Source organism: Peromyscus maniculatus, chromosome 8 (genome assembly GCF_049852395.1).
Source record: "Peromyscus maniculatus bairdii isolate BWxNUB_F1_BW_parent chromosome 8, HU_Pman_BW_mat_3.1, whole genome shotgun sequence".
In the NCBI taxonomy this organism is placed as follows: Eukaryota; Metazoa; Chordata; class Mammalia; order Rodentia; family Cricetidae; genus Peromyscus; species Peromyscus maniculatus.
Genome location: NC_134859.1, coordinates 85,084,138 through 85,104,025, shown reverse-complemented (window position 1 = coordinate 85,104,025; position 19,888 = coordinate 85,084,138). Strand labels below are relative to the sequence as shown.

Below are 19,888 nucleotides of genomic sequence, written 5' to 3'. Positions count from 1 at the left end.
ATCTTAAAATTAAATGTATTCATATAGGGTATTGGGTATGACCCAGTAGTGGAGGGCTTGTTTAGCATGTGTAAGATCCAGGGGTTGACCCCCAGCACTGTACATACACACAAATCATAAAACATTGGACAGAGGCCAGGCAGTGGTGGCGGACGCCTTTAGTCACAGCATTCACGAGGCAGAGGCAGGTGGATCTCTGTGAGTTCAAGGCCAGCCTGGTCTACAGAGTGAGTTCCAGGACAGGTTCCAAAAGCTACACAGAGAAACCCTGTCTTGAAAACAAACAAACAAAAACAAAAAAAAGTCAGGTTCTTTCATTGCTGCAGAAAGTTTTTTGAATAGAAAATTGAGTGAAAACAGAAATAGAGCTTTGGTGCTATCTTTCAGCTGTTTCTGGAAATTTTGTTTATTATTTTTATGTGACTGGGAGTGCAGCCACACAATTGTTATAGCATGAGTGTGAGGTCAGAGGACAACTTCTGGGAGGGTCTTCTGAACCCAACTGTTCAGATTGTATGGCAAACACTTTTACCCACTAAGACATCTCCGCCCAGGTGTGTTCTTATCTTACATGTGTATTCATTATTTTCTTTTTCTCTATTTGCAGTACCTGTACTAGCCTTAGCAAGTTCTGCTCCAAACTCAGGCACCTCGACTTGGCTTCCTGTACATCAATAACAAACATGTCTCTCAAAGCTCTGAGGTAAATTTCCTATAATAGTATGCCTGTTAATATATACTTGGAAAAAATAACTAATACAGTTGGAGTAGACAGTATTGTTTTATGGGTATGTGCTGTGCTTCCCAGAAGACCTTTCTCTTGCTCCTGCTGACATTCAAATCACAGGGACATTAATATGACATGTCCAGAGATAACTAGGAATTTTGAAACAGAGCAATGTGCCTTATCCATTAGTGAGTGAGTAAATGTTCATAGAGGACTGCTTTTTTAAAAAGAAAAAAAAGCCAGGTGGTGGTGGTGCACACCTTTAATCCCAGCACTTGGGAGGCAGAGGCAGGCAGATCTCTGTGAGTTCAAGGCCAGCCTGGGCTAGTGTGAGTTTCAGGACAGGCTCCAAAGCTACACAGAGAAACCCTGTCTTGAAAAAACAAGTAAATAAATAATAAAAAATAAAAAGAAGAGAAAATGGCATGTGTTGTTACACCTTAGTGGTTAAAATGGAGTCTGGAGCCAGGTTGTCCTTCTCTTTGTAATCTTGGAGCATTGTTCCTAGAATTCCATGAGATACTATCAGCCTGCACTGTAGAAGATTGTGCCTGTATTAAATAGTTTGGGGTAGAAGAGATCTTCATGTACTTCCACCTGGCATGTATAAAGTGCTTTAAAAGCTGTCTGGCATGTGGTAACAAGTGTTCATCATTTCAGTATTCTCATAGTTTCTAAGTAGAGTAAAGCTGGGTGTTGTTTACACCAAGAATTCCACCCAGTACTGGGAAGGCTAGGGCAAGAGGATCATTAGTTCAAGGCCAGTCTGGACTTCACAATGAGACATTCTCCTGCTGAGTGACAGAGACTCTGGAAGACAGTGTTTGGGAAAGGTTTTTGTTTTCTTACAGTTGAACCCGGGTTTTACGTGTACAAAGCAGGTGCTTTCAGCAAGCCCAACCCCCAGCCTCTCTTTTCCTCCCTTTTCCATTTTTGTTTGTTGTGGTTTTCTGTCTGTCTATTTGTTTGTTTGTTTTAAGACAGGGTCTCATTTTGTATCCCTCTAACTCATTATGTAGACCAAGCTGGCCTTGAACTCAGAGATCAACCTGTCTCTGCCTCCAGAGGTCTCTTGAGGTTTTTTTGTTTGATTTTGCCTTTTAATTTTCAGATGGTGTCTCACTATATAGACCAGACTGACCTTGAATTCACTCTATAGTTCAGGAAGGCTTTGAATTTATGATCCTTCTGCCTCAGCCTCTGAACTATCTGGGATTACAGAGTGCTACCAGACCTGACTTAGAAAAAAAAAATTTAAGACAGCATGTCACATATTCCAGGCTGGCCTTGAACTTCTGAAACTCTTGCCTTCAGTTCCCAAATAAAATGTATTTTAAAGGAAGAGTGGCTGGGTGGTGGCGCATGCCTTAATCCCAGCACTGGGGAGTTTGAGTGAGGTCAGCCTAGGCTACAGAGTGAGATCCAGGAAAGGCTCCAAAGCTACACAGAGAAACCCTGTATCAAAAAAACTAAAAAAAAAAAAAAAAAAAAAAAAAAAAAAAAAAAAAAAAGAGTGAAATACTTATTTCCTTTGGAAATCTACTCTAGACTTTCCTAAGTAATGAGGGTGCTATGGGTTTGGTTCTGCTTACACACATTAAGAATTAAGCTGGGGCAGGGCAGTGGTGGTACACACCTTTAATCCTAGCACTTGGGAGGCAAAGGCAGGCAGATCTGTGAGTTTGAGGCCAGCCTGGTCTACAGAGTGAATTCCAGGACATTGAAGGCTACACAGAGAAACCCTGTGTAGAAAAATAAAAAAAAAAGAAAGCTGTTAACCAAACTCTGTATATTATGGTGCTGCTAACCTATAATCCCAGCGTGAAGGAGGCTGAGGCTGAGGCATGTTCAAGCCCATCCTGGGCTACATAGCAAGACCCTATCTCAGAGAGAGGAAGAATGAGAGAGTGTAAATGAGATAAAACATGGCTCCTTTTGGAACTCCCTTGTGACTACACAATGTGTCTAAAACTGCTTGACATGTAAGGCCATGAGTACGGTGACACTTAACATTTATAAGACACTTTCACACATATGATCTCTTTATTTATTTATGCAGCATTTACAGATTTTTTTAAAAATCTAAAAGGTTGTAAGGTTCTGGGTACTACTGAAGCAGCCATGATATGTGTCTAAGATGTTGTGCTCATCAGTCCCACAGAGCCTAGAGATGAAAAAGACTTATAAGCATATATTGTGTTGCTACACTAGCTGGTGATAGGAGTGGGTGTCTCAGTTCATGCAAACCTGGGACCGGATGTGGCTAACCTTGCACTGAGAGGTTCAGACAAACTTCTTAAAGTGACTTGCCTGGAGTCAGATTGTTTATATTGAAGATGAGCTTAAACCTAGATCTCCTGGCTTTCTTTAAGGGCTTTCCTATAAATAAGCAGGGTACTTAGAGCCATTCAGTCAGTGTTCGCAATGATACAAGAAGGCTTAGAGCCTTCAGTGTTCCGCATGGGACTACACTGATCAGAACAGGCAGAGTCAGTGGAGAAGCTAGTGTAGATAAAGGGTGAACATGATCTAGCCTCACTTTGGCCTGCAGAAAAAGTACTCTAGAAATGTCCCAGATAAAAAAATACATAGAGCCTTTGTGATTTTTTTTTTTTTTTAAATAAAAATTCACTAGAACTTTGCTACTACTAAAATTCCTTAGTGGAGAATCTGAGCTTGAATCTGAACTGTCATTGGTTACTCTGTAAAGTTATACTAGCCATTTAATTTCCATTTCCAACCTGTATCTGAAAAACAGTATGTGCTCTGTGCTTGTTGGTAAACTGGATTTAAAATTCCCTGCCTAGTGACCCAGTCCCACCCCGTGAACATCACAGAGAGAGGCCGGTGGCTCTGGGACTGCTGGAGGTAGTGACATGCTTGTCTGTTCTGTTTTATCCTAAGTGAGGGGTGTCCACTGTTGGAGCAGTTGAACATTTCCTGGTGTGACCAAGTAACCAAGGATGGCATTCAAGCACTAGTGAGAGGCTGTGGGGGTCTCAAGGCCTTGTTCTTAAAAGGCTGCACACAGGTATGCTCCGTGGAGTGCTCGTGAGAGTGAGGAGCTGTGAGCTCTTTGGAGGGATCCCAAGATGTCTGTCCTAAAGAAAGTGGGACTTGTAGATGCCGCTGACTGTGAAGACATGTGCTTACCAAAACTTAGTGTTTCTCTCAGAATTGAAGCATGGGAAGATTAATATCTGACCAAAGTGTAAATGGGGGAGAAGGGACAAGGTGGAGAGACACTCATGTAGTGTCATTTGTCTGTACTAGAAAGAAAGTTTCTTTATTCCTTTGTTACTCTGAGACGAATAGGCAAAAGAGGCAATCCTGGCAATTTATACTCGTATAACCAGCAGGAATTGTTCATGGATGTGCCAAGTCTACAGAAACTGCATTTTAAAGGTCTCATTTTTACCTCCTGCTGTAATGCCACAAGTGTGACACTTCATTAAAGAATTCTCAAACCCAGGCATGGAGGTACATCCCTGCAATCCTAGAATATGGGAAGCTGAGACAGGAGGATCCTTGTGAGTTCAAAGCCAGCCTAAGCTATATCATAAGACTCTGTTTCCAAAAAAAGCCAAAACAAACAAATAAATAAATCTAATGAGGTAGCATTAGAAAGAACTGATCGGAGAGTAATGGAGTTGCATGTGCCTGACATTTTTCTGGGGACTGCTAAAGTAGTACGATGGACCCCATTCCAAGTGCCCTCACTGTTTTGCCATGATGGGAAGAGTTCTTTTGTTTGAAGCAGAACTTTGGATATATGATTGCTTTAAAACAACAGCTTGAGCTTCTGGTGATTTGTGGAATCCTGAAAAATATTGATTGGCATGCATCGCTATGATCAATTCCGCCCATCTGTCCCCAGCTCTGTAAGCTTGTACTGCTCTTCAGTAGCAGATAAACACTGGGCTTCATTCTCAGCTCCTTCCCCCAAAGCTTGGCTAAAAAGACAATAAAAACTCTCTATGGGTTGTAGAAGTGTGAAAATTATTTTGCCTTTGTAATCTTTCCACAACTTACCATGAATATTTAATTTGTTAGAAATAAAATACATATTCAGACATGATGACTCAAGCTTGTAATTCCAGCTCTGGGAGGCAGACACAGGAATACAGGTCAAGGCCAACCTGGTCTACATGGGGAGTCCAGAATAGCTAGAACTACATAACTAGGATCCTTTCACAAAAGAGAGAGAGAGAGAATCCGAACCTTAACCTTTTTCTGGATTTGATATTAATAATAAGAATTTGGTATGACAAGAAGTGACTTCAAAAAATCCTGGTAACTATTACTACTAGGAATGAGATGTGATCATGTTTTTTGTTTTTGGGGTCTTTTTTTTTAATGTGTATATAGTTCAGTGTTCCTTTGCAACTTGGTTAGCTATATTGAGAATGTATTGATGAATGTGTATAGTCTCTTTCTCCTTTAAAACATCAGTTATCTCTTATGCTTTAATCTTTTCAGCTGGAAGATGAAGCTCTCAAGTACATAGGTGCACACTGTCCTGAGCTGGTGACTTTGAACCTGCAGACTTGCTTAGTAAGCATCCCTTCCCATAATGCTTCTGTGTTAGTAATTCCTCCTAGTAACATTTCAAAAGTTTTATCAAAAACAGTAGCTTACAGTCATAATGACACACACCTATAATCCCTGGACTGAAACCCCAGCACTGAGCAGATTGGGACAAGAGACTCATGAGTAGAAGGCCAGCATTCGTTATGTAGCAAGCTCTAGACCAGACTAGGCTGCTGCATAGTGAAACCCTGTTTCAAAGACAGAACAGGCACAGTGACTCACTCCTGTGATCCCAGCAGTTGATCACCTGAAGCAGAAGAATTGCCATGAACTCAAAGCAAGCTGAGTTACATAGTGAGACCCACACAAATGTTTATATATCCTTTCCTTTGTGTATTTTTTTATTTTGAACATAGTCTGATTATGTAGCCCAGGATGGCCTTGAATTTATCCTCCTGCCTCGGTCCTTCCAGTGTTAGGGTTATCGGTGTTTGCTCATACATGCACTCCGACATTTTACTTAATAATTGTTTGTTTGTTTGTTTCTTTGTTTTTTTGAGACAGGGTTTCTCTGTGTAGCCCTGGCTGTCCTGGATCTCGCTCTGTAGCCAGGCTGGCCTTAAACTCAGAGATCCACCTGGCTCTGCCTCCCGAGTGCTGGGATTAAAGGCGTGTGCCACCACCGCCCAGTTTACAATTTACTTTTTCATTAATAATTTTCAGCTATGCTTGCAAATATGTTTATACTCTTCAAAGACTGCTATTCTAATGGCACAGTGGCGCACACCATTAATCCCAGCACTCGGGAGGCAGAGGCAGGCGGATCTCTGTGAGTTCAAGGCCAACAAAGTCAACAGAGTGACAGCCAGAGCTACACAGAAAAACCCTGTTTCATAAAAGAAAAAGAAGACTGATGTTTTTAACTGTTCTCAGGTTTTATAGCGTTTTAAATAAGCCCTCACCATGACATGCCCCAAGCTGTTCCCAGTACCCTTAGGTTGAAAAGAGTCTAACCCCTCTCTTCAGACAGAGTGAACCCAGCTGCAGAGCCGGCAGGAACTAGGAGCGACTGTTGTCCCTAGGTTTGGGTATCTGGTAGATGTCCAGGCCGCCTAGACTCCTCAGGGTTGCTGCTTCCACAGAAGTATTTTTTTTTTTTTTTTTTTTTTTTGGTTTTTCGAGACAGGGTTTCTCTGTGTAGCTTTGCGCCTTTCCTGGAACTCGCACTGTAGCCCAGGCTGGCCTGGAACTCACAGAGATCTACCTGGCTCTGCCTCCCGAGTGCTGGGATTAAAGGCGTGCGCCACCACCGCCCGGCCGAAGTATTTTTTTTTATATATATAAATAATGTATATTGACTTTTCTCACTTTTCTGTTTGTTATAGCAAATCACAGACGAAGGTCTCATCACCATATGCAGAGGGTGTCATAAGCTGCAATCCCTCTGTGCTTCTGGGTGCTCCAATATCACAGATGCCATCCTGAACGCGCTAGGTCAGAACTGCCCTCGGCTTAGGTAAACATGGTTTATTTAGCTTTAAAAAAAATCATGGGATGAAGAAGCTGCCTTTCTCCATGTTTTTCCCTTGGAATTTTCCAACTTTAAGGCACTGCACTGACACTACCCTCCCAGCTGACTACCTACTGGCTTTGTTAGTGTCGTGAATAAGGAATTGGTCTATCTGGTCATAATAGAAAAAATCAGTACTTTCTTAAAATTCCTTTCTCCGCTTTTTTGGTTTTTCAAGATAGGTTTCTCTGTGTAGCCTTAGCTTTCCTGGAACTTGCTCAGAGATTCCTTTCTCCACTTTTTAAAAGCCCATCCTGAGGCTACTTATTTTGTTGTAATCCATGGAAGAAAAATGTTTTAAACTTAGTTCTGCAGGAGAACTTTTTGCGTCTATCCTCTTTTATGTATGTATGTATTTATTTTGAGGCAGGGTCTCTCTATTATGTATCTCTGGCTATCCTAGGACTCACTATGTAAAGCAAGTGGCCTCAAGCTCAGAGATCCACTTGCCTCTGCTTCCTGAGTGCTGGGATCAAAGGCGAGTACCGCCATGCCTGACCATGTTTATCATCTTTTAGAATAGCTTTGTTACTCTGTAGGTCTTCTGCTTGAATATGGGAGTGTCTGGGTGTTTACCCAGAGTTTTCTGTTAGGATGCACATAGTATCAAACCATAGTGGTATTCTGGAAGAGCGTGCACAATGCTGCTTTGTATTGAGTGTGGATGTCCCCGGTGACTTACAGTGATAGTTAGGTGCTGTTTTAGGTGCTTTACAAATACTGATTTTTAACATAAGCACCGTTTCTATCTTCATATCCTAGAAGAGAAAGCCAGAGTCCAGGGGGTGAAGTGACCTGTGAAAGTCCACAGCCAGTAAGTGCATGAGCAAGGATTCCAAGACAGGCCTCTGTTACCAGAGCCCACGAAGGCACTTTCTTACACATAGTAACAATTATAGAGCAACAAATCTAAAGACTTTTTTGATGATTGCCTAGTGATGGCCTAACTATAGTTGCTGACAGTATGGAGGTTTCTTCCTGGTTTATAGTACCTTCAGCCTAGAGTAGAGTTCTTCTCAGGGGCTGAGAAATAACCAAACCTCCAGAAAACAATTGGGGTTAAGACTTCTCTACTTTAGAGCCAGGGCTCTCAGCTCCACCCTCCTGGGTCTGTTAAGTTGCGAGAGTGCCAAGGCTCTGCTCTGTGTTCTCCTTACAGCATCCATTTCTTTTTAGTTGATGAGGATTTATTGTGCTTTGACTTTACCTTTTGACTTTGGTTGTGAGGGTGCTTAGGGGGACATGATCTTTGGTGCCATCACATAGCACAGATGTTACCAGACTTTACACAGGAAAGAGCAACTTTTGATCTCGCAGTCCTGTGGGTAGTGTGAGGTCAGTGGTTAGCAGGTGCTGAATAGGAGAGTGGCTGCCATCCTGGCTTCCTTCTGCACGCCCCAGGGCTTCATACCTGGGCTAGACCTGTCCTCTCATCGAGTTTTTAAAGCTGTTGAAATCTGCAGAGACCCTACATGAAAGACAGAAAATAGTTTACTTCAGTGACAGATGAACTAAAACAGAGTATTTATCTCCATTTCCTTTGTTTTCTAGGAGCAGGCTGCCCTCTTTGGGTAAGCAATATGTCATCAAGAAGGCTTTTAATGCAATTTGTCATTAACTACAAGCTTCAGTTATATTCCTCTGTATTTGATTACATCCCCCTGACAATGTGGTATTGACAAGGACCTCTTTATGATAACTACATGAGAACAAACAGCAAGATCTGCATACAACCTTGTTCAGTTATTAAAGTCACTCTATAAATGTTAGAGAATAAAAGATTGCTTTCTTAAATTCTTGCTGTTTTAGTAAAACCAGGCTTCATGAACAAAGACCTAACTTTCTTTTCACTTTGTTCTTTTAATAGAATACTAGAAGTGGCCAGATGTTCCCAGTTAACAGATGTGGGCTTCACTACTCTGGCCAGGGTAAGTGTTTCTCCAGGTTCTATAGTTGGCGTCCATAGGTTTTTAGGGTTGGGGGAGAGTGTTATTTCAGAGGGAAGCAGCAAAAAGAGAAACTTAGCATGGCAGCAGAAGTAGGTGTGAGACAGGGGGACCTCCTCTGTGGCTGGCTGAGCCTTCTTGTGAGAGCTATAGACCTGATGCCCACAGAAAAGGCAGCCGGTTCTGGAAGTGCAGACAAGTTGGAGAGCTCTGTTTGGGGAGACTTTGAGTTCTCTGCAGTTTTATTAAAATGGTGAATTAAGCTAAGCAGAGGCTTCTGGTACTTTATAAAACTCTGATTCACAGCCAGGCGGTGGTGGTGGACGCCTTTAATCCCAGCACTCGGGAGGCAGAGGCAGGCGGATCTCTGTGAGTTCGAGGCCAGCCTGGTCTACAGAGAGAATTCCAGGACAGGCACCAAAACTACACAGAGAAACCCTGTCTCAAAAAAACCTAAACAAACCAACCAACCTCTGACTTGGTATGTGATTGAGCAAGAAGAGCTTTCAAGGAGATACAAGCCTGGTTAATAATATACCAGTCACTAGAAACTGTTCTGTACTTCCAGGGGATTTTTACTTAGAGTGGTTTATATAAAACACTGTAGAATAACAGCATTTCCTTTTTTGTTGTTGTGTTAGTTAGTTTGTTTCTTTGTTGAGACAGGGTTTCCCTGTGTAACACCCTGACCGTCCTGGAACTCTCTCTGCAAATCAGGCTGGCCTTAAACCCAGATCTGCGTGGCTCAATAACTACATTTTCAATTGTATTGTCTTCGATCAGTATTAAAGAATAAGGGGAATGTAATTTGCTGAGCTATTTTTTTTATTTATTTAAAAAAGATCTCTTTGGCCCGGTGTGGTGGTGCATGCCTTTAATCCCAGTACTCAGGAGGCAGAGGCAGGCATAGGTGGATCTCTGTGAGTTTGAGGTCAGCCTGATCTACAGAATGAGTTCCAAAATAGTCAGGGCTGTTACACAGAGAAACCTTGCCTTGGAAAAAAATAAATCTCGTTGTTAGCCTAGTATTAATTTTTGGTAAAATTATTCCTTTGAACTTATAAAATGTTCAGTATTTAAGCGTAAAATAATTGAGACATTTTACTGTGGTCAAAGTCTTCTTAAATTTATTATTTATTCAGGGATGATGATATACATTTATAATTAGTCATAGCCCATGGGAAGCTGAGGCAGGTGGATCATGGGTTTGAGGATAGTCTCCTAGTTTTTTTGGCTTTTGTAATTTGCCAATGTTTTAAAGTTTGTACTGAATTTTATGGCATTGTACTTCCTAGAACTGCCACGAGCTTGAAAAGATGGACCTAGAAGAATGTGTCCAGGTAAGCATGCGCTTTGTTCACCGGAGCATTGTGATAGAAACAGTATGGTCTTGCAGAATGCCTGAACCTCTCCCTTAGGTAGGACACTGGAGTACTTGACCATGTCCCTGATTTTCCACTCCCTGGGGTATCTTCCAGGCCCACAGGGAGTGGTGTTTGAGCAGACAGTGCATGACAGCCACTGTTTGTTAGGACATGAACCCCCATCCCTCGCCTTCCGTGCCTGCCTGAGTGCCCTCTGTGTCTTCACCATGCCAGTCCCTCTGAACAATAACCTGCCCTCTACACTCACCAGTTCTCAGAGCTGTGTCTAAGAGAAATAAAGGTTGGAGAGGAGCTGGAACAGAGGCAAACTTACCGTTTATTTCTAGTCCTAGGATCACTCTGAAACATTTTCCCCTATGGTATTCATATGCCACCCAGGTTCCAAAAGTGCCTCCAATTGTCCTATGTGGTGGTTTGCCTTATGGAGGTGGAGGTGGGGCAGATGCCTAAAATTTTAAGGGTGTTTTGACATTAATTTTTCGTGGATCATATATATGCTCAGGTTTTTCCCTCTACTGGTTCAAAGAAAGGATAGCATTAAGTAAGGTCTAGTGGACCGATGTTCTAAAGTTTTTATTTAATTTAAAATATTTAGTAAAAATGGAGAGATGGCTAATTTAATTAAATTTTAACACAATTTTTAAAAAAAAGTAACAGTTTTAAATAATGAAGGCTTAAAACCCTGAAAAGGTTCTTGGAAGTCTGGCAGTTTAGGCAAAGCTTAGGGAAATCATTTTTTCAAAAGCAAAAAGGAGATGTCTGAGGCCGGGAGGCGGTGGCACACACCTTTAATAAGTGGGGGGAATGTCTGAAGTAGATCCTAAAGAGACTACCCCCATACTAGCTAGCATCAAATGCCCTTGGAGTTTGGGGGTTGTGTGGTATGTGTGTGTGTTATAGAATTTTACCTACATCAAACTTATTGTTTTTTTTAGATCACAGATAGCACATTAATCCAGCTTTCTATACACTGTCCTCGGCTTCAAGTATTGGTGAGTTTGACTTTGTATTTTTAATTAATTAATTTATTTATTTATTTAAAAATTAGATTTATTTACTTTACTCTATGTGTCTGGGTGTTTTGCCTGCACACACCACTTACTTACATTTGTTCCTGTTGTATCTCCTGGAACTGGGGTTACAGATGGTTGTAAGCTATCGTGTGGGTGCTGGGCTCCATTTAATATCTTATTGTGTGCACCTCTGCCATGATGTACATGTGGAGGTCAGAGAAAAACTTTCTGGAGTCAATTCCCTCCTGCCAACTCTGCATGACTTCTGGGGAGCGAGGTCGGGTCACCAGGCTTAGAGGCAAATTCTTCTACCCTCAGAGCCATCCCACAATCCCACCTTAGAGTGTTTTATGTGTTGTTATGTCTAATCAGTTACATTGCTAACCTGGTGTGGTGCTGTGTGCGCATAATCCCAGCACTCAGGAGGCTGAGGCAGGAGGATAACCTAGAGTTTAAGTCCACCCAGGGTTATATTGTAATGTGCATTTGCATAACAAAAACCCAGAATCAACCAATGCTTTCCAGGACAAGGTCAAAACAGAATACAGAACACTTCATGTATTTGGTGAGCCAGTGCTATCCAGAATTGGGTTGGGTGTTCTGAGTTTCCCAGAACTAGAGTTTAAGGAAAATTGGTCACATTATGTATGATACTAGCACCTGATGGCTGTAAAAGTCATTGTCAGCTAGTTGTTCATTTGTTCCCCTGAATGAGATAGTCCATATTTAGTTCCAATTTCCTAAAATGTTGAGTATGAAAAGCTTGAGCCCTGTCTTTCCCTACAGGTAAGAAAAGTGTTAATTTGAGGAGTGGACTTTTTTTTTTTTTTGAGACACTGGTCTCACTATGTAGCCCTGGCTGTCCTGGAACTTCCTATGTAGACCAAGCTGGCCTTGAACTCACAGAGATCCTCCTGCCTCTGCTGGAATTAAAGGGGGGTGTACCACCATACCTGGTAGGGGTGGGTGATTTTTAAAGCTGTCCTACTTTGTGAAGTAGTTCACAGTCATTCCATGAATTCACAAAATAAATTTAGAATTATACTGACGGGGAAAAGGAAAAAGGCAGTCGTACATGCTGAAAGCAGAGACCATCAGCTTTGGTCTGCATTCTTATTTCATCATGCCTGGCTCCAGATGGCACTCTAGTCACCAGGATCAACCAGAGGGTCTGTGTTGGATTTTGACTTAAGCCCGTGGCAGGAGGAACGTCAGACGATACTTGTTGTCCATCTTTGCTCTCGGTTGCAGAGTCTTTCACACTGTGAGCTGATCACAGATGATGGGATTCGTCACCTAGGGAATGGGGCCTGTGCCCATGACCAGCTGGAGGTGATTGAGCTGGACAACTGCCCGCTCATCACCGACGCGTCCCTGGAACACTTGAAGAGCTGTCACAGCCTTGAGCGGATAGAACTCTATGACTGCCAGCAAATCACGAGGGCTGGAATCAAGAGACTCAGGGTAAAGCTGCACCACTCCTCAGCCCCACCCCGCCCTCATCTCTCCTGTTCTTGTCTCTTCTTTTCCAGATTGAGACTCTCATGAGTTCTTTCTTTTAGTTTCCTTGGCTATTTAGCAAGGGAGGAAAAAAACTAACAACTAAAAAAGACCCCATGCTAGAATTTGATCCTAAAGGAAAGGGAGGAATGGCCAAGAAAATATCTGGCGGGGCCTGGTGTGTATCCTGGTGGTCAGAGGGCTAAGAGGAGAATCCTAAGTGCAGCGCTGGGCTGGGCTGGGCTGTAGAGTGAGCTCAGCATCCACATGGGCTGTTTAGTGAGACCCTGTGAGAATGTAATTTAGGGGTAGAGCGTTTGCCTAGCCTGTAGAGGGAGAGGTGGCATGGAGCAAGAGGGGGAGACAGATACGGGAGATGGTACATCTCCGCCCTTGCCTCAGGAAAAACACTGTGGTGACCACAGCTTCTCTCAACAGAGAAAAGGGGCTCCTGGAATAGTGGAAACCTTGCATCCACAGGCAGACAGTTGCAGGCCAGCTAGAGCAGGGTTTCCTGGTATTTTGAGACAGTGTCATGGAGCCCAGGTTGGCTGCGAATTCAATGTGTAGTGGAAAAGATGACCTTGGACTCATAATTTTCCTGCCTCCTCCTCTGAAGTGCTAAGGTTACAGGTATGCACCCCCAGCGTGGCTTAGAGCCTCTGATATAGCATACTATGTGGTGCCTGGACCTGACCACCAGGAGACGCCCTCTCTGATTCTTCAGGAGACTGATTTGTTCAAGTTATGTAGCAGTTTTCCTGTTTACTGAGCTGAGGATGTGTGTAGAGACGGTAAGGTCCTGAAAGATGTGGTTCCCCATTTTTGTTTCCTCTCCATAAGGAGCACACTGCCTTAAACCTAGTAAGTATTCAGACATAGTAAAGACTAGAAACATGTTTTTTTTTAGAGCTGAGGATGGAACCCAGGACCTTGCGCTTGCTAGGCAAGCGCTCTACCACTGAGCTAAATCTCCAACCCCTAGAAACATGTTTTAATTAAAAAAGTAATCATTTTAAATTTGTCTAGCTTCCTCCAGCTATGGGAGTCTAACTGTGAAGCCCTTCGGGACAAGATGGAAAATGAGAATTGTTTCCGTTCCCATCCCCTCCGTAGAACAGAGTAGAACCCAGGCCTCCTCACATCCTAAGTAGGGCTTAGCCAGCCCTGCGCTCCCGTCCTTCAGCCCCTTGGCTTCTCTGAGAAACAACATCGCTCCTGTCTAAGCGCTCTCTTGTTAATGTTTCTGTCTTGTTTCAGACCCACTTACCCAACATTAAAGTCCACGCCTACTTCGCCCCTGTCACTCCGCCCCCGTCAGTAGGGGGCAGCAGACAGCGCTTCTGCAGGTGCTGCATCATCCTATGACGATGGAGTGGTCAGCTCGGTGGACTGAGTGTTTAATGACACCTCTAGACTTGCCATGGAGTCTCTCCAGTGGACGCGAACCCAGGATTCTGGGCAAGGGTTACAAAAGCGAGGGCAGCGTCCAGATCCCCAGAGCCACACATACACAGGCACATGCCCTCACCCCGTCCGCTGCAGTCCGTGACCATGGCACTGAAGTTCGTACTGGCTGTACCAAGTGGATTGGTAAAACTTAGCCATTCCTATTGGATGTGCCCAGAAGAAATCTTAGGCCATGGTAGAGGGAGGGGACATTCCAGCAAAACCCAGTGTTACTGCTACTGTGGTTTCTTTATTTTATTAAAGGGTTTCTGTGGGGATTTCGAAACAGTAACTGCAATCTTCCAGGGTGAAAGGTAGCATGGAAAACAATATCTGATGAATCCAGGGACCAGAAAGAAAATTTCTTTGCATCCTAGAAATGGTAGCCATCCATTGGGAGATGCTTACGAAACGTCTGCGCTTCCTTGTTTCCATGCCAACATGCTGAGCATGCTCACAAAGAAGGCTCGTCCACTCATCTGGTGTTTTAGTATTTGGCCCAGAGGTTTCCTTAGCAGCTGTATTGAAATTGCTGGGGTCCAAGTATGATTCCTTCTCCTTAGCTGCTCGGTCTGCCCCTGTCACTGTGCACCCCCCTCTGCTCTGCTCACCGCCGCACTAGGGCTCAGTCTGCTCCAGTCACGGTCTGCTGCTCACTCAGTTGTTACTCCTTTGCTGTTGTGTTTACAGTTTGCATTTGGGATGATTAGTTGGGGTTACCAAACATTTTTAAAAGAAACATCAATAAATATTTTTTTAATCTAAATTTTACCATTAGGGGACCCTGCCTGAGTCTTTGCCAGTCTGGAAGGAAAACTTAACGGGAGCAGGAAAGTTAGGAAAAGAAAGAGTTGACTGTTTGGATGAAAGGCAACTGGCCTTTTGGTTTCTGTTGTATTTTCTGCTGTCCACTCATTTGCACGGTGTTCTCAGTGTCCAGCACATTTCCCTCTTCCAAACTTGGTGAGCTTAGTAAGAAAGGAGAAGTGGTCATTAGTATGAAGTGGATGGCAAATCCCCAAACAAAGCCCGGATGTGCCCACTACCCGAGCTCAAGCACAAATGGCCGATGTTGTCCTGTGCTGACAGGAACATGGTGCGATCTCTGCCTGTCTGCAGTTACTTGAGTCACTTGCTTTGCCGCAGTGTGGGGGTTGGCTGGTTACAGTTGGTTTCTGGAGCTTTCCCCTGTTTAACCCCACCAGGGATACTGGAAGAGCTCTGTACCAGCCAGCTGCCTGGGTCAGGGGTAGCAGCAGGGTTGTGTGGAACGGTGACGCCTCAGAAGACCCAAGCGTGCAGCCCGCTCTCTCCTGCCCGCTGCAGACTTCCTCTGAGTGGGATATGAAGGCAGCCAGGCAGGGGCATTGGGGCCGCCAGAGAACCTTGAGAGGGAGTGAGAGGCTCAGTGTCTATACCAAGCCTGGGACCTGGCCCCCCAAGCTGAGGAGAGGGGTTTAGTACCTAGTACCTATGGCTCAGAGTCCAGAAGAAGCCTCTTCCAAAAAAGACTCACAGAAAATGAGAGAAGTTAAATGAGTTTCTGAAGCATATTTCTAAACTCCAGTGTTAGAGGCCTTGTGTGGTGTTTAATAGGGTGTTGGGGGAAAGGCTTTTTAGGATGTGGATGTGCAAGCCAATATGATCCCAAGATGTTAAAAGGGTTGTTTTAATGCTATAGGTACTGGTTCTACCAGAATATATAAGAATAAAGTCTGATTTATTTCTCCATTAATGTAGAAAACAATCAGATGGAAAGGTCCTAGAATTCTATACTACCAGATTTATTTATCATATTAAATGTATTTAAAATCTTATTTTATTATGCTCTTTTGAAAGCTAAATTACTTGTGTTTTTTTATTCCTTCTCCCCCTTATGTTCAAATTACCTTGCAAGAAATTTCTTTTTTCCTATGAGACCATTTGTTGTGTTGCCAAGCCAACTGGTCTTAGCTCCTGGGCTCCAGTTCCCCTCCCCCTCAGCCAGCATACTGAGTGAATGGGACTGCAGTGGCTCATACTGCTTTACCTGGCAGGAATATTTTGCACACCTCCACCACCAAGACAAAGTCTTACTCTGTAACCCTGGCTGGCCTGGAATTTGTGGTTATCTTCCTGCCTCAGCCTCCCAAATGCTAAGATACAGTGCGAGCCACCGTATCAGACTCATTGTACTTTTCAAGTTTGACTCAGTGCACACATAGATGTATCCACACTTCCAAATGTACTTAGATTTAGATCCCTAAGTCTCTCAAACAAAGCTATCAGTCCTAAACTGTGTTGTTTGATTTTGTCCCCTAAGTGCCTGACGAGTTGACAGTAACCCCTGAACACTAACGGTTAGTAGACGTACATTTGAATTGCCCGAGTCGAAGCCTTTCAAGCACGTTGAACGAGTCGGCTATTCACCAGTGTGTCAGAGGTCTTGGAAATGCTGTTTTTCTTCTCAGAGTGTAGCCACATGCAGGTTCATCGGATTTGTCTTGGTGACCTTTGCTGTTAAGGCAGATTCCAACCTTTCTGGGCCAAGAACATAAACAAAAGGAGAAGGCCTATGGCTGTGCTGCTCTGGCTGCATATGGCCAGGCAGGAGACATGTTCCTTTCTCAAATAACATCAGGCCCATCATGCTTGGAGGAAAAGAAATGCTTTAAATGTTGATTTGAATCCTACACCAGCTTATTACACTAAGACTCTGTGGTAAGTTTCAATCGGGTGGAAAGAGCCCTGACATCTGAATATAAATGCTTCCTGTCTACATGTGCAGAATACTTCTAAGAATTCAGTAGGGTTTTGGTGTGGTGGCTTGGGTTTGGGGTTGTTTTCGGGGCCATGGATGGAACCCAGAGCCCTTGCATGTATGTTCTCTACCACTGCGCTGTAGTTCCAGCCCCTAGTAAAATGAGAAATTCCCCTTTGGAAAAGCCTGTTGGGGGTTGCCAAGATGACTCGGAAGGGCAAAGCGCTTGCCATGCAATCCTGATAATGGAGTTTGACCTCAGAACCCACATAAAAGAGCAGGATGTAATGTGCATCCATGATTCCAGCACTCCTGTAACAGAGGCTTGAGGGCCAGCCGTCCTGGAGCACATAGCACGGGCAGAAACGAGAGAGACCTTGCCTCGAGAGGATGTGGAGGGGGAGTGACTCCAGAAAGTTGTCCTTAGACCTCCACTCAAGCTGGCACGCATGTGCCTGCACTCGCACAATAAAAACATAATTAGGAAGAAAATAAAAGCTCTGGGAGCCAGGTGTGGTGGTGTGTGTCTGTAATCCCAGCACGAAAGAAGCAGAAGCAGGATTCCTGCAAGAGCCAGGCCAGGTTGAGATGCATAGCTCGAGACTGCCTCTGAAAGGACAAAGAAGCCTGTGGGTCCATTTGTCTGATTTTATACCCACTCCAGAATATGCCTTTTATCATGAAAAAAAAAAAGTGAACGGCAGAAAGATCTAGAATTAAATGGGCCTAATTAAGATGACACCCATGATCTCAGAGTTTGAGGTCAGCCTCAGCTGCATAGTGACATTCTTTTTCAACATGCTAAGTAAAAAGAATAAGGCACCCTCAAAGATGTTGCCCAAAGCCTGAGCGTGGCCAGGAGGAATTGTCTGGAAGAAGTTCTTGACTACACAGATAATCTTTATTTGTGAGCAGCATCCCCACGTCATCTGTCTTATTCCGCCACCAATCACTGCTGCGTCTCTCAGCCCTACTAAGGGGGTCTCTTCCCAGTCCTCCAGCACCTGCCTTGGGCCTCTGTCTGAACCCCTCTATCAGAGGATGTATCCAGTCTAGCATCTTGGGATCCCTTCCCCTGTTCAAAGCAGCCTGTCAAGGGCAGCACTGAATCTAGGACCTGTGAAGCGGAAGTGGCTCAAGTCATTTCTTACTTGATGGTCCTGGATGTTTGATTTTTGGCTTTGAGTTAAATTTGAGGTCAGACTGATGGCTTTGAAAGAGTAAAGGGACCTAACTTCTGTTAGTATTTGGTATATGAAAGCACAGCGTGCTTAATGTTTTAAAAATGCATTTTATTTTTCCTACTCTGACCTTTACACCTCTTCTGGATGTAAAAGTATCCCTCAGATAGTTTTTGTAGTTTCTGGTCAGATTTCTATGTCTACTAGGTTAATTTAGCAGATGTAAGTCAAAAACGGTATTTTAATCATTTTCAAGGGAAACTTGGTGAATAACTTCCCATGTTCTATTTGGGGCATTCTGTGCTGTTGAGAACGTTTGTTGTGATTCATTCATTGTGAATGAATGCTTGGGCCACTGAAGTCCAGGCAGGGCTGTTTGTAGCTGTGAGGCACTGAATTCCATTTGGTTTTTTGTTGTTGTTGTTGTTGTTGTTGTTGTTTGGTTGGTTTTTTAGTTATCTTGTAAACTGTGTTTGGAGCACGCCTTGACCTGATATGGTTAGGAAGGGTGAGAGTTGTCCCTGGAAAGAGGAGAGTGACTTCCTGTCTGTCTGTGTGGCCAGCCCCTTAGGTGACAGTGTTGAGACTTCATTGATCTTCGTTGAGATGGCTCAGCAGGTCACTGTGTGTCCTGGACATGCCTGGCACCTGAGTTCTGACAGTGAAAAGACAGAACTGGCTGCTGAAGGTTGTCCTCTGACTTGGTGATAGACACCATGGAATGCACACACATGTGCACACATGCTGTAATAATAAATCAAATGCTTTTTTGTTTGCTTTTTGAGGCAGGGTTTCTCTGTGTAGCCCTGACTGGACTGAAATTCATTCTGTATACCAGGCTGGCCTCGAACTCAGAGATTTATCTGCCTGCCTCTGCCTCCCGGGTGCTGAGATTAAATTGCCGCCGCCGCCACCACCACCTGGCAATAAATAAAATGCTTAAAAAATAAGACTTAATTCTCTTCAAGTCAGGCAGCTCATCTAGTTGTTGTCAGTGAGAGGATGGACAAGGAAAGAGCCCTGTTGGATGGGTTTCTGTCCTGTGGGTCCTGCTGAGAGGCCAGGGATGAACCCAGCCTTGGATGGGAGGAGCTAGAGGATGTTTGGTTGGAGGTCTTGAAGCAGAAACCCTTAAATGACCTGAGGACAAAAAATTCTAAATCAGAAGGATGAGGGGGAGTAAGAATCTCACTTCGTCACCTTTATTTTTATCTTAGATTTGCATTGGAAGATGCAGAAAGCCGTGTGTCAATAGGGTGTGATTAGCCCTGCTGGTTTGAGAATAAAATTTGGCTGTAAATGCTATATCCAAATGTTCCGACTTCACATCTTCATTCTCCAGCAGAGAATATACACTCTTTAAGCACTGGCTGCTTAACCCTACTTTTTGTTTTTGTTTTTTTTTTTTTTAACCTGCCGGAAACTACCCCAGGAGGCAGGTGAGTTTTTATATATGAAGGGCTTCTGCAGCTTCCTGTTCAAGCCAAGTCTGCCTGTGTTGTCCATTTTGACTCCTACATCTCTGGCGGCTTTGATCCCGTAGGCTCTTAGGAAAGTCAGTTCATTAGCCTCTCACTTTAGTCTGAGTGAATCTTGGAAGTTGAAGAAAGTTACGTGTAATATTCAGGAGGAAAAGCTTTTGTTCTACAGATCACATGGGGGGGGGTCAACATTCCCCCGATGTGATCTGTAGAACATTCATCTGCAAATCTTCGATCTCTGCCCTGTGAGGGTTTGGTCTTAAGACTTTGTGGAGTTGAGTTTGCACATGAGTGTGGGTGCATCTCAGCCAGAGTGGTGCCTAGAGCCAGGAGCAAGCAGAAACCTGGTGCCCTCTTTCTAGTATT

The 19,888-nt window shown here is 43.7% G+C and overlaps 1 protein-coding gene across 4 annotated transcripts in view; it reads left to right on the top strand.

Moving 5' to 3' along the window:
• Fbxl20 (F-box and leucine rich repeat protein 20) overlaps nt 1–17,623 on the top strand; it is a 68,401-nt gene extending 50,778 nt beyond the window's left edge. For 3 of the 4 annotated variants that reach the window (XM_016007304.3, XM_016007329.3, XM_076543295.1), the window contains exons 7-15: nt 608–703; nt 3,632–3,758; nt 5,207–5,281; nt 6,643–6,773; nt 8,695–8,755; nt 10,069–10,113; nt 11,094–11,150; nt 12,423–12,635; nt 13,932–15,937. In XM_016007304.3, coding sequence (XP_015862790.1) covers nt 608–703; nt 3,632–3,758; nt 5,207–5,281; nt 6,643–6,773; nt 8,695–8,755; nt 10,069–10,113; nt 11,094–11,150; nt 12,423–12,635; nt 13,932–14,039 — 913 coding nt within the window. In that variant the 3' untranslated portion in view covers nt 14,040–15,937. Of the gene's footprint in view, nt 1–607; nt 704–3,631; nt 3,759–5,206; nt 5,282–6,642; nt 6,774–8,694; nt 8,756–10,068; nt 10,114–11,093; nt 11,151–12,422; nt 12,636–13,931 lie in introns of all 4 variants that reach the window. The other variant, XM_006971849.4, reaches the window with a different exon arrangement.
• Nucleotides 17,624–19,888: the final 2,265 nt, after the last annotated feature.